At 41.2% G+C, this 14,764-nt stretch overlaps 1 protein-coding gene across 1 annotated transcript in view; it reads left to right on the forward strand.

The window, feature by feature from the left end:
- The window catches only part of LOC146026400 (calcium-activated chloride channel regulator 1-like), a 74,776-nt gene extending 60,331 nt beyond the window's left edge, over nt 1-14,445 (forward strand). The window contains exons 11-15 of the mRNA XM_083157044.1: nt 1,473-1,694; nt 3,754-4,021; nt 7,242-7,406; nt 8,579-8,806; nt 9,847-14,445. Of these exons, the coding sequence (XP_083013170.1) occupies nt 1,473-1,694; nt 3,754-4,021; nt 7,242-7,406; nt 8,579-8,806; nt 9,847-10,205 (1,242 nt within the window). The 3' untranslated portion in view covers nt 10,206-14,445. The remainder of the gene's footprint in view (nt 1-1,472; nt 1,695-3,753; nt 4,022-7,241; nt 7,407-8,578; nt 8,807-9,846) is intronic.
- Nucleotides 14,446-14,764: the final 319 nt, after the last annotated feature.

Below are 14,764 nucleotides of genomic sequence, written 5' to 3' on the forward strand. Positions count from 1 at the left end.
AAAAATTTCAAAAACCCCATGTCGACCTAATGCTCGTCAACCATCCTGCTGTCTACCCAATGATCCATATCCCACCATAGGATTGCAATCAGAGTGGTACTTCACATGTCTTGCCCTGTGCTGTGTGGCCCCCCAGCATGCCGGAAACTGCAGTCGCTGCATTACTTTCTGAAGCAAAACTGCAGCTGATGCTGAATCAGGCCCATAGTCTGTTCTGTTAGCAGCAATTCTGGTGAGGGGGGTGGGGGGACTGACTGGGTAGGGTCCTCCCATAAAGCGGGGGTGGGGAACCTTCGGCCCTCCAGCTGTTGAACTCCACATCCCAGCATGCCCTGCTACAGTTTTTGAATGGCCAACTACCAAAACTGTAGCAGGGCATGCTGGGATGTGTGGTTCAACAGCTGGAGGGCCGAAGGTTCCCCATCACTGGCCTAAAGCGACTAACTGCATTCGAGAAATTGAGTGTTCAGTCCCCTGTTACAGCCCCAGCTTTTCAAGGTCTCAGATAGGATTAGGGCTTAATCCCCCTCATAGAGCTTTATACTCTGACCTATAGCGACTGCTTGGACCAGTGGTACATCAGGGAAAAAAAAACACTACTCCCACCCTCATTTACCAATGCATTATTCACATCGAGTTCATGAATATTCTCTAAAGTTGCAGCTTTCCATATATCTGCAAGAAATCATATCAGTGAGGAGAGACGTGCAACTCCGATTTATAAATCCTTTATTTCTCTGTGTGCAGCATAATTGACAGCATGTCACCATGAGCAGTAAATGATCAGTTTATGCGCCTTAAACCATAGAATCCAGGATTAGAACATGGAGCTTTGGGTTAACATGTTTGAGGCAACCGCAATGAGGGCATTTAATAGATTTCTGTTGGAGCCTCTCTCATGCTTGAGCAGAAATCTGCATTAAGGGCCTGATTTTTGGTTCACTCACAAGCAAATTCTCTCTAATGGACAAAACCATTTGCACTTCAAGGGGGGGCAGATGTAACACGTGCAGAGTCCAGTAAGTCTAGTTACCTTTTCCCTGCCCCTCCCGCTCCACAGCTCCTTTCCTGAAGCCTAACCCTAACAATTCCCATTAGTGCCTAACCTTCCTACCCTGCACCCTAACCTCTCCATTTCCTAAAGATTACCCTCTGCCCCAAGCCAACCAAAACCCATGACCTAACTATATATTTACAGTCAGGGTGCCTACATTTGGGACTCCGCTGTCAGCATCTCCAGCAGTGTTGAAATTTCAGCACCAGTCCTCTGTTCATGACCTGCGATTCCAGCATCTGTATTTTGAGTGCCAGATCCTGACTGTGGGATGCCATTCGAATCTCATGGGGACAATGCATTTGTGCTATATTAAAATCTTGGCTTACTGACCTAGTCTTTACTTTTGTTACCTTTACAGCCGTGGAGAGAATCATTTTACATAATGCCAAACTTGTTTTTTTTCTTTCTTGAACAGATTGAGAGTACTGCATCAACAATACAGCAAAATAAATGTCTGACTGGCAAAGTGACCATCGACAATACCGTAGGAAATGACACTTTCTTTTTAGTGACGTGGACCAGTACAATTCCAAACATCAAGCTAACAGATCCAAATGGGAAAGTCTATTTAACTGACCAGTTTGTGAGTGATCTAATCTCAAAATCGGCTCGTCTAACGATCCCAGGAACTGCAGAGGTATGGCACAAAACTTAAAGGGTTTTTACAACTTCATTATATTTTCACTATATCTTCAACTAAACCATACTTGCCAACATTTGCATTTTCCTCTTCAGGAGAGGAGAAAGTTGGTGATGGGGGTGGGGCCAACCAGATCACGCCATTAGGCGGCACCCCCTCACAGTAACTCTGAAATTTACACAGATTTGAATTGTAGGTGGGACTAAAATGTACTGTGGATTCAACGTATGTATCGCCCCAATTCTGCCCACTTCACTAGGAAGTGGGTGTGATGCCCACTCTCCCGGTGGTGCTGAAGACCACCAGAAAATATCAGGTGCCTACCGCATGACCTGGTAGATTAGGAAAGTATGAGCTAAACCTATAATACAATTCATGTCACAAAGACCTCTTTGTCTTCCCTCTTTGATTCACAAAATATAACATGGATGCTGCTTAATCAATCAAGTAATACGTTTCAGGTGCATGGAATAGATGGCTTATTAGAACCTATAAGTAGGCAGTTTCAAATAGTTAGGAGTCTGAAGCATCTGTAAAAATGAGTGAATTTTTTGAGCCTCCGGTGCATGCTTCTCATAAAAGGATGTGCACATATGCCATATGTGTCCAACGTTGCATGTAGGTGCGTGAGTGACAAGGTATTTCTAGGAGGGTATTGTATGAGTAGGGAGACATGTAGGGTGGCTGTTTCTGTGTTTTAGGTGTGGGTCAGTGCTCAAACTGTGCCAGCATACATCAATATGACATACAACAATGTCCGTGCTCAAAGTGCCGGTATATGTGTCAAGGGGGCCAGCACCACCTCAGTCTGCCTCACTTAAAGACACGCTAATACCACTTTTCGGGGAACACTCTCGGGTAAATATTAAACTATTTATACACCCACTTAAAAATTCCCAGTGCGACCACTGGTGTGGATATAAAGGGCCTTATTTTGGTTCATTCTTTCTGACAAAATCCTTCTTAGATGGACAAAACTATGTGCACTGCAGGGGGGCAGATGTAACATGTGCAGAGAGAATTAGATTTGGGTGAGTAATTTTGTTTCTGTGCAGGGAAAATACTGACTGCTTTATTTTTACACTGCAATATAGATCTCACTTTGAAGTAAAACCCCACCCAAATCTAATTCTCTCTGCACAAGTAACACCTGCCCCACCTGCAGTGCACATGGTTTTGCCCATCTAAGAAGGATTTTGTCAGAAAGAATGAACCAAAATAAGGCCCAAAGCTCTGTGCTATTTGTGTATACGGAAGAGGGATGTTGGTTTATCCTAGATCTCTTGCACCTACCATGTGACTACCGATACTAGTGGTGGTGGTTGTCTGCAGCACTAGAAAAGTGTGTGGGATAGGCTTGTACTCTCGCACACAGATTTGCAGATTAGTTCAGTAATTTGTCACATTCGCATATGAATTCAGTAAATGTTGTAGGCACAGTAGCACGTGACTCCGAATCAGGCCCATAAGGCCGAGTTAAGAGTGTGATTACAAACGAGTAATTTGCATTTAGGCAACAAAAAGGGGTACATTTGGAGTGTTTTGTTTTTTTTCTACTCAGATCGCTTAGAAATTGGGCTGAAATTGCCTTGTGTGTAGAACTCCTAATGCTGAATATGGTTGATAGTAACTATAATACATACTTGTTACTTTGCTGGATATAAGAGGTCCAGGGGTATGATCGGGTGGTTCATAGTCTCACAACATGTGGTCCTGTTCCTCGCTACACATTGCCACTCATTTTGATATAACTAACTTAAAGGTTAAGGAGGGGGGGGGACACTACAAATACTGTTGTCACAATGCCATTCTGTTGCATGGGGAGGAGCTGTTATGACGCGATACAGGTGTCTTTTCTGAGAGCAGGAAGAAATATTGTCTTACATGCAGATTACACTTATTTTTTTATACATGCTTCTATGGAACAGGTTTTGGTAACATCATTTTTTTTTTTTTGAGCATATAACAATAAAATATAAAATGTTTATTTTATAGTTCTGTTCATAAAGTTTATATTACCGTAAACTATAACCACAATGTGTGCGTTTCATTACAGAGAGGTGCTTGGGAATACAGCTTATGTAATGCGCAACCAGACCAAGTTCTTGGTTTAACAGTGAATTCCAGAGCAGCCAATCCAGGCGTGTCACCGATTGTTGCTGAGGCGTATATGAACAGTGACACAAGCCGATACCCCAGTCCACTGATTGTGTATGCAACAGTAACCCAGGGCTTTGCCCCAGTTATAGGAGTGAAGGTCACTGCATTTATTGAAGCACAGAATGGAAAGGTGATGACACTGTCTCTTTTGGACAATGGTGCAGGTAAAGATTTTTTATACTAAGTGTGTTGTGTTTTAATTTTTTAATTTTTTTCATGTTTTTTTTTTTTTTTTTACGAAAATAAAATTATAATGCTCAAAATACCAACATTTGACAAGTTTTTATAAAATATATATTTTTTGTATATGTTGAAATAAATCAACATGGAGTCAACTAAAGGTGTGTACTCATGGAGCAATATATCAGATGAAAAGGAGACCCTACTGGGGCAAGCCAGAGGGGGACACATCCAGGCTATTTAACACAACTGTATTCCACAAACTTCTACCTGTTTAAGCAATCTTCGGTAATTTGATTTGTAATGCGTTTTAATTTGTAATGCGTTTTAATCTAGTGTGTGTGTGTGTGTATAACTCATGCTTGAACGGCATCAAGTTTGTGTTTTCACTTTTGTGTGGAGCTTTACATGTAATCCAGCAGTGATGCCTACACTCTTGCAGGCCTAGGTGACAGTTTGTCTTTGTATATCTGACTACCGTTCAAGCATGAGTTATATACAATAGGTTTAGACACATTAAAATCAAATTAACGAACATTGCTTAAACACAATATAAAGGTAGACGTGTGTGGAATGCAATTGTGTTAAATAGTCTGAACATATTCCTGCAGGTAGATACCCTTTAATAGATTTATGCCAGGCTGTTCATGTATAAGAAAAAGGGGGGGGGTGACCTTCGGTCAGACAGTAGCGCTGGTGTAACACTGGTGGACAGAGATATATTTTGAGTTAAAGGCCCACACACACTGGGCGACTTTGAGCTGTAAGTCGCTCAAAACAGCAGGTTTGAGCAGCTTTCAGCTCCATTCCACCCAGTGTGTATGCCCCGATGATGAGCGCTGATGTGTGCTCCCGCATCATCGACGGGAAAGACACTCATCTGCTGGTTATACTAGCAGATGAGCGGCTTTGATGACAGCTTTGCATAGCACTGCGCTATGCAAAGCTGTCCCCAAACCCCCCCCTCTGTCAGCGCCGGGCAGGGGGAAAGCCACTCGGTGTGTATGCACTGAGCGGCTTTCCCCCCAGCGATGAATGCTATCATCGCTGGGCATAGTCGCCCAGTGTGTATGGACCTTTAGCTGCTGCCCCTATCAGAGGAATTGTGTGCCTCTATGGATCAGAGCAAAAAGTGTGTTGTGGTGACCGCTATGTGCTGGCACCTCTAGGTGGCGCGGCTTCACTCAAATAATATGTGATGCAACTTTAAAAAAACTATTTTTTTTTTTCTTTAATGAAAAATACTTCATACATATCCTAAACATAATTACACTTCAATTATAGAGACATACAACCTATAACATAAAATTCTGAGGCAATATTTGAATGTTCCTTGTGAGGCTTATTTTGGCTGTTATAAATGTTCTTTCTATCAAGTAATGTTTATAATGAGGCTGTAAGAATGATAGTTACCAGTCCCATTAGTAAGCAGATCTCCTTTTTAGATGGGTGATGGACGCCATTTCCTTTCTCAGAGCCGATTTACAATTGTCACTCTTTGTAGTGTATATAGCACAATACTCCTTTTGGCCATAGGGACAAGCTCCGGGTGCTGGTGTCCATAGGATATTATCCCATATACCTGTAGCGTGGAGACCGCTGTGGGGTGATGCAATTGGCAGTAGCTGGGCTGTGCAGGGCTCCAAAACGCATTTCTCTGCCTATCTTTGTTCGGCAGCTTCCTCAGATGCTGCCGAACAAAGATATAGGCAGAGAAAAAAACAGGCTTGGACAAAGCGCAGATCCAAATAATACTATTCCAATATGCCGCTGCTTTTTAAAGGATACTCGACACTATATAAAAGCAGCGATTTTGATATAGTTTATCAAATTTATAAAAGTAATACTGCAACTTTAAGACCGTAATCAAATTGAATAAAACATACACTTTATTAAAAAAAAAAAAAAATTTCCTTTACCCTACTCAACCTTGATCTATCTGTCCAAAGTAAACAAGAAAATACTCAATTTGTGAGCTCTTCACTAACCAGCAGAGTTCCCAATACATGCTGATTTAGGCCCTTATTCTGAACTGAGCGGTACGGCCCGCGTGCGGCCGTACCGCCGATGTTTTCACTCTGCACATGCGCAGAGGTCAATCTGCGCATGTGCAGGCGAAATCGCCGCACATAAAGTTTCTACGCCGCAAAGGGGGCGTATAGGGGCGTGAGGGGCTTCATACCCTCATTTCCCTATGCATACGCCCCGCGTTTCATGGGCGTTCCCATGCAAACGCGGGGCGTATGCATGGTAATGAGGCTATGACGCCAGTGATGGGGGCGGAAAGCTGACGTCGCCGGATGTCAGTTCTCCGCCCCCATACAAGCTTTCACACGGACGATTGTCCGTGTGGTCTCAGCTTGCGGGAGCTGGTGGGGCGTGCGGCCCTGCCTTCGATGGTCGCAGACCATCGAATGCAGGGGGCAGCTCCCACCATGGTGGAGGCGTACGCCCCACCATTTTCATGCGGATCGCCAGCCGTCCGTGTACGGACGGCCGTGGCGATCCGTATTGTGGGCGGGGATTGGTTTGTGCGGCCGGAGCACCGTATGCGGCTCCGGCCGCACAGATCTGAATAAGGGCCTTAGTGATTTATAGTGCTATACCCATGCTCTGCAATCATAGATAACCAATGTGAACTGAAAAGTCATTTTTTCTTCTATTATTTGTTCAAATCAAAACCTTTATGATCTGCAAAGAATGTGATGACAGCGCCTCCTAGTGCAGTATAATTACCAATAATAACACCCTCAACAGATGCAAATGTTCCTTTTTTTTTTTATAAAGTGGTTTCCAAACCACTTGTGACTCGCATGTGACAAATCAGTATTATTCTCCTTCAGTGCGGGATGTGGTCCTTCCCACAGTTCAGACGTAGTGATGCGTATAAGGAGATATAAAGGCAATGATGTAATTTTTTATTTTTTGTAAACCTACAAATTTTACTGAAGTATTAAAAAAAAAAAAATCCTTACATTTAGGTAAAAGAAAAAACTCTTATCTGGCAATCAAGCATCCTGCTGGTATGGGAAGGTGTCAAATGTGCAAAAACAAACGTTTCGACCCTCTGCATAAATTTGCTGGATTTCCTCAGTAGTGAGAAAATCCAGCAAATTTATGCAGAGGGATGAAACTCGTTGAGTGTTTCTGGACATACAATAACAGTTTATGAATTTACTTAACATTCTGCTTTCCTTTTTTAAGGTGCGGATATTTTCAAGAATGACGGAATTTATTCCAGATACTTTACCGGATACCAAGGAAATGGCAGATACAACTTGAAAGTTCGTGTTGAGAATGAAGACAAAGAGGAAAAAGTTGCCATACCAAACAGTGGAGCATTATACCTACCTGGTTATGTTGAGAATGGTAATAGTATATAATTTTAAAGTATAGCAAAAATAAAAAAAAAGAGCAGTACACCAGCACAAACCCTGCAATGTGTAATAATCTGTTTATTTCTGTATTTATGGTAAATACTGGCTGCATTTGCATGTTGCATGATTTTTGCATTGCAATTTAGACTTGCATTTGCACACGAACCCTCATCTAAAGCTGCCCCAGTTACAGTGCAACATGGTTTTGTTGAGGTGCTTCAGCCTCAGAATCAAGCCCCCCAATTTTTTTCCCCAATAAGTAAAAGATGTGGAATAGTGTATATATATATATATATATATTAAGATTATTTGTCAGGTCTAAAATGTTTATTCAAAATCCCAAGTGACATTTTAGTTTAGTTTAAATTACCATATATACTCGAGTATAAGTCGACCCGAATATAAGCCGAGGCACTTCATTTTACAACAAACAAACTGGGAAAACGTATTGACTAAAGTGGGACCCTTACTCGAGTATAAGCCGAGGGGGGGCTTTTTCAGCATAAAAAATGTTCTGAAAAAGTGGGCTTATACTCAAATATATATGGTATATCTTACATGTGTAATTTTTGTTATAATCATTTAATTTATATTAAACAACTCCAAATTTCCTATACAGTTAGTATGTTAGTAAACTTTTTTCCTTGTTAATGCTCAGTCCCACTTATGTGCACATAGTGTAAATTGGTATATACTTACTTATAGTGGTTCTCAGCAGAGGGTATAGGTAACGGCCTCCAGACCCCGGTGGGACGCTCCGACCGCTGGTGCAGTCCAATGTTATGCGGTCTTATTAAAGGGTATCCACAGTGGCATAACTAGAAATTTTGCTCCCCCCCCCCCCCCCCCCCTGCCAAAATTTTTTTTTTTTTTTAAATGCCAGCAGCCACCCGGGATCGAGCGATATTAGAATACTTTTTTATCTTTTTTTTTTTTTTTTTTTTTTTTATTCATCTATTTTGTAATTTTAAATCTTGATGAGTGTTTTGTTCTTTTTTTTCTTCGTTCTACTAAAATATGTCATGTTTGTCTACCATTTGGACCTTTTTTCTAATAATTTTGTTGGTTGTTCAGTATTATCAAATTATGTTATGTCCTATTGTTTGAACCACATTTTCCTTACACTGATTCAAGTCCTCAGAATTGACTCATTTCTCTTACTAGGTACTATAACCAGCAATCCACCAAAGCCAAAACCTACCTCTGAAACTCAGAATTTTGGAAATTTCAGCCGTACATCTTCAGGAGGTGCCTTTGTTGTAACAGATGTACCAGATATTAAAGTAGATGTCTTTGGACCTAGTAAAATCATTGACCTGGAAGCAGATTTTAAAGACCAACAAGTTGTATTATATTGGACAGCAACTGGGGATGACCTGGATCAGGGAAATGGTATGTGCGAACTATCATTATTTACCTAAATTAAACCATGTTCTTTTGTGTGAGCTTTAAAGATGGGAATGCAGGCCGATATCTGGTTTTGTTTTGTGTGTGTGTGGGTCTGTGTGGTGGGTTTTTTTTTTTTTTTTACAATCCCAAACCATGGCCGGTAAATGACGACAAGCCCTCCTAATATTGTTTATCCACGCAATTTCTCTTCTCTGCCTGTACCAAAGAACACACTATTAAACAATTCTTTTTGTATTGCCTACTTATACCAATATGTTCCATCATTCGTACATTCACTAACATTTCAGGCATATATTGAGTAGTCACACTGCATAAGCTGCGGAACTGAGCATATGCAAAAGCCTTATACAATTAAATCACATCTACACTTACCACCAAAAAGGAAAACAGGGCTGCAGTATTCTCCTTTGGAACTTTTTTTTTTTTAAGCTGGGTGGAGAGGCATGACCATGGGGGTGGTAGAGGGTAGACCGATCCCTAACATGGGAGGTAAGCAACAGTCCAATAACTGTCCCTGGCTGTAATAGAAGTTTGCACCCAGTCATTCACCTGCTATTACAGTAAAGGCCCTCATACACTGAGGCGATTTAGTCCTTCGGCCGATTGCATCCAATCGTCCCTCCCTGACATGCCGTCGGGTCTGATGCGCAGTCCCGTGCGCATCAGACCCGACCCATTCTTTCAGGCGGCGAGGCGGGCGGGAAGCAGGGACGCATGGGATCCATCACAATGTGTCGCATGTGTCCCTGCCACTGGGAAGGTCCCGGCGGCTCACAGGGTATCGGGTGTCCGTACACTGCTGCGAGACATCGCAGGCAGTGTATGGGCACCTTTACTCTTTAGCCAACATACCAGGTGACATGATCCAGTCTTTTAGCCTTAGCGACAGATTTCCTACCGTTATGTGTGAGGAGATCAATGTGGGAATGAAAGTAGATTATAATGAACTACTAGATACTTTATGTACTGTATGTGCTTTGGTAAATTATATGGCCATTTTTGTTTTATGTTTTTAAATACAGCTTCAAGTTATGATCTACGAATGGCTTTCAGCAGCCAGGTGTTAATAGACAACTTTGAAAATGGCACCTTTGTCAATATCTCCAGTCTTACACCACTGCCAGCCGGCTTCAGAGAACAGTTCAGCTTTACTCCAAAGAATATTACTATTCAAAATGGGACAGTCTTTTATTTTTCATTGGTTGCTATTGACAAGAGCAATCAGAAGTCGGAACCATCTAATTTGGCACGTGCAGCGCTGTTTCTGCCACCAATACCAAGTCCCACACGAAAACCAGGAAATTCAGGCAATGGCGTTCTGCATTCGTTGACCACAGTGATTTTGACTCTTGTTGCAACATTCTTTGCCTACTATGTCTGAGACAGTTGGACAGGATTTGGAAAACAAAAAGAGAATGTTACTTAAGGTCTATTTAGTTGCATAATAGGGAAAAAATACATTTTATGTATACTTAAAAAAAAAAAAGTGCTTGTGAAAGGCTAATACTGTAGCTGTGGAAGTGCTTACAAAAACAAGATGACAAAAACAACATAGGAAATGTACCAAAACCACTACTTAAAAAAAAAAAAAAAAAAACTATTTAAAAGTGAGAACTTGCTGGAAAAGTGAGGCGTTATTATCAGAGGCTGCTGCTGCTGCCTGGTCCGCCATTTGCAAACACTCGGCTCCTATGCACTGCATCGACTGCAGCCCATTAAAGCCAAATTGGGATGCAAGACAGGGATTGGCTTTCTACAGGAAGCTAGCTCTCTGCCTATTACTGCCTGGAATAGCAGTCCTATAGGGACTGCCTATAGAGTCTGACAAGTAGGACTTCTGAAAGGAAGTCACTACCAGTCACAGTGAATCCAGAGCAGTTTCACAGACTGCATATGGCTTACTCCCGCAGTGGCGGATTTTACTGGGGCGCTGTAGTCCTGCAGCCCATAGGTAAGATCAGTCACTGGTTATTATTGATACTCCAAAATATTGCTACTGTTCATTGTCATTGACACTGTCTTTTAATAACTATATTGCTTCATAGCTAGTAATGTAGCTCCAGACAGATTTATAGATCTGATCATTTTCTATTAATTCTATTTTTGCATTGTGACTACTAGTTGTAAGTTAGGAATCACTGGCCATGGTCAAATCTCTAGTCCTATAATTGATAAGGTTCTGGTGCCTAATGCCATGTTTGTTTCCGCAGTGGCACAATATTTTGTATGTCTGAAATCTAATGCTCATGTGTAATTTAAAACATGTTAGGAACCTTTTTTATGGAAAGTTTGGGCTTTGTTTATTTAAAACCTATTTCACCCACGAGTAAATTGATTCTATGCTCCTTTTTTATTTTTATTGATTTAAAGGTAGCGCAAACATACATTTTATGTGAAATATATACACAGACTTTACATTGCATTCCTCTGCTAAATACAATGTGACATCTTGGTGCTGGAACTCTTTTCATACAATGTTTAAACCTATTCCAACAAGTATGGAAGCTATAATCCTTTGTGTCTTTGATCTCAGCTAGTCTAGGACCAATTGCTAGCTAGCTATCATGATAAAATGGGTTCAGTGACACTTTTGAAACCATTGTGTGTCTACTCCTATATGTTTACTTTATACAATCTCTAATGCTGATTGCTCCTTTTTAATGTGAAATCATTGATTAACCCTTTGAGTGCTAACATCTCTGAGATGTAAAATGCCAGTGTGTCTCACGGTTTTTTTTTTTTTTTTGTATAAATTCAAATAAAAAATGTTTTGTAAAAAAATATTTCCTATATAATGTAAACCTTTCAGGTCATTACGGAGAGTAAACATGTTTGGCCATTTTCACATCTATTTTGACAAATTTACTTGGCACTCAAAGGGTTAAAAGCAATCTATACAAGTTTTCTTGTCACCTGATAACTCACCACAATAACTCCATGCAGGGCTCTAACTAGGGTAGTGCAACATGTGCCAAGGCAGGAAGCACCTGTCAATCTCACTTGCAACTTCCTCCTCTTTAATCCCCAGGCTCACCTGGCTGCCCCCTTTCCCACTCGCATCCCTAAGCACCTTCAGTCACACACTACTATATTTAATGCACACCTTTCAGAATGCTCTAAGGGCAGTATTCAATGAGAAAAATTCTCCGTGTTTTATGGCGAGTTTGTGCTTTTCTCGTGTTGGACGGAGACTTTTGCTCTCAAAAAGCGAGCAACCCTATTCAACGTGCACTTCTCGCTGTCTTTCTAAGTGTTTTCGCTGTGTAACAATTCTCCATCTTTTCATGGAGAAGTGGAATGTGAACTTTTAAAATAAAAGTTTTTTTGTTTTAATTTTGGTGTAAAAAAAATCAGGAATTTTATTCTTTTTTTTTACACAGAGCAGCCAGCAGGGGGCCGGGAGCTGAGCCGCTCATTAGATATTCATATATTCACTGCACTCGATCATTACATATGCATGATCGGGAGCAGTGAATACACGGTCCCCGGTACTTATGTAATATCTGGGCTCCCGATTTTTCTAATGAGACCGCGTCCCCTCGCGGGGCTCGCTGCGCTCACCACGCTTCGGGCACGGTGGCTCGCTGCGCTCGCCACACTATATAAAATCAACTCCATGCGTAGTTGGATAGTAGGGGTATGAAAAAATGGGGTGCATTTAACATGGGAGCCCAGATAATACATAAGTACCCGGTCCCCTGCTGGCACCCCCCGGGGGGCTGCCTGGCTCCCGGGGAGCCCACCTCCCCCCCACATACATTCTGGGGCAGGCAGGGAGACCTCCATCTCACTGCCTGCTGCCGTCCTCAGGCTCCCTGCAGCGTCACCTCATACGCTGGATTGGCTGAGACTCTAAAGTGCCGTGGTGGAGAATCTCCAAACATGGAGAATCTCCGCAAAAACACGGCGAGTGCATGGCGAGCGGAAAAAAACACTTGGCATGCACGGAGAATATTGTCATTGAATACTGCCCTAAGTCTTTCCATGCATGACCTAATCACTTAATGAGTAAAGTGTCTGACTGCAATGTGGTTTTGATCTTGGGTATGACCTTCTTTTTTTTTTTTTTTTTTAATGTGTGCTTAAATAAGGAGGTTGTGATTTGAAGATCAAGGTATGACTGCTAAGAAATGTGTTTTAAAATAAAGGATAATGGGGCAGATGTATTAAGCCTTAACAAGAGACAAATGCAATGGTGATAAGGAGAGATACATGTCCAGCCAATCACCTGCTAACTGCCATGTTACAGGCTGTGTTTGAAAAAAGTCAGTGAAGCTGTGTACACACGGCAGCGATATGGGCTATAATTGCTGGAAATATGGTCGCTGGTGACCATATTGCCAGGGATGGGAGTGTGCTCCGGCGATAAATCGCCGGGTGCGCGCTCCCGGTTTCAGCCCCATTGTAATCGCAAGCTCCTGCGACCAGCTGATTACCTCTGCGGCACCGCCGGCAGAGGTTCCTTTTTCATCAGCGACAATCTCTGGTCGCTGATGAAAAGGAGACACTGAGTAATATATTGCTCAGCAATGTATTGCTAGCAATATATTGCTGAGCAATATATCTCTTCCCCACCCCGTGTGTACGCACCTTTAGGAGGTGATTGGCTGGACGTTTATCTCTCCTTATCACACTTGAATTTATCTCTTGTTAAGGCTTAATACATCTGCCCCAATGTAACTATGTCAAAACTCTCAAATTTAATTACTGTACATAAATGATGGCATAAGGGAATTGGTGTTCAAATCCATTTTCTTGGGAGTGTGCTGTAAGTATATTTGTTCTATAAATGTACTGTATGTACAGGTATATATCATGTGTAAAGGTAGCAATTGCTTTCACTAGGCTCCAGGACTAGAATTATCCAATAAACATGAATGTTCTATAATAAATGTTGATAAATATAAAATTGTTCTCGAATTAGTCTGAACAAGGTAATTTAGCATTAACCAGATGAGTCTCGTTTTATTGGGTAAAAACAAAATTAAGATACATAAAAAGGTTCTGAATTGGGTGATGTCAAGTAGGTAAACCACGTAAAAAAATAAAATTGTTAGTGCTATTCAATTAAATTGTCAGTATTTGTACTATTGCATTAGATTTTAAAAAATGCAAAGTAGATACAGAGACTGTTTAGCTTTAAAGTTATTGCTGCAAGCCATACACTTCAGGGAAAATTACAAAAGTTAATTTGTCTTCCATAGCAACATATTAGATTTGCTATCATTTTCTAGGATGTACTAGATAAATCGCTAGAATCTGATTGGTTGCTGAATTTACCACTTTATGTACATTCACCACTAGGACAATTAGGTCGGACTAGTGGATTTGGCATAAAGTGTTCACTAATGTAGATACAAATATAATAATAGATGCTACAATTAAAAGCCATACATGTGATTTTACCAAAGATGATATACTTTGGCAGTAAATTATTGTATTATAAAGAAAATAAAAGTATGTTAGGCAAATGAAAGCTGTATATTTTTGTATGCAAGGTTAACAATTTAGTGTTAGAGGGGGTGTGTGTGTGTGTGTGTGTGTGTGTGTGTGTGTGTGGTTTTTTTTTTTTTTCTGTTAAATCTGTTTTATATTGTCAGTCTTTACAAACCTGTTTAAAAATGTCTGATCCTATAAATCTTAATAAAAACAAAACGAGAATATTTACGGTGTATGATTCGTTTATTTCCTGACTTGTCCAACTTCTGTATGTCACATTACATCCCAACTTAAGAATATCCGGATGAGGGACACTCTGGCCAAATTTTTTTGGGGCGTGACCTAGGGGAAAGGGGGCATGGCCTATAATCACGAGCCTTCTGTGAGGCCACGCCCCCATTTTCGGCGCTCTGGGGGCATGGCTAGCGGCTCTGAGCTTATGCATTCTGAATTTGCTGAATATTTATGCTGTTGTGATTGTGGCAGGAAACTTCTAAAATT

The sequence above is a fragment of the Crinia signifera genome, chromosome 8 (genome assembly GCF_055691185.1).
Source record: "Crinia signifera chromosome 8, ASM5569118v1, whole genome shotgun sequence".
Classification (NCBI taxonomy): Eukaryota; Metazoa; Chordata; class Amphibia; order Anura; family Myobatrachidae; genus Crinia; species Crinia signifera.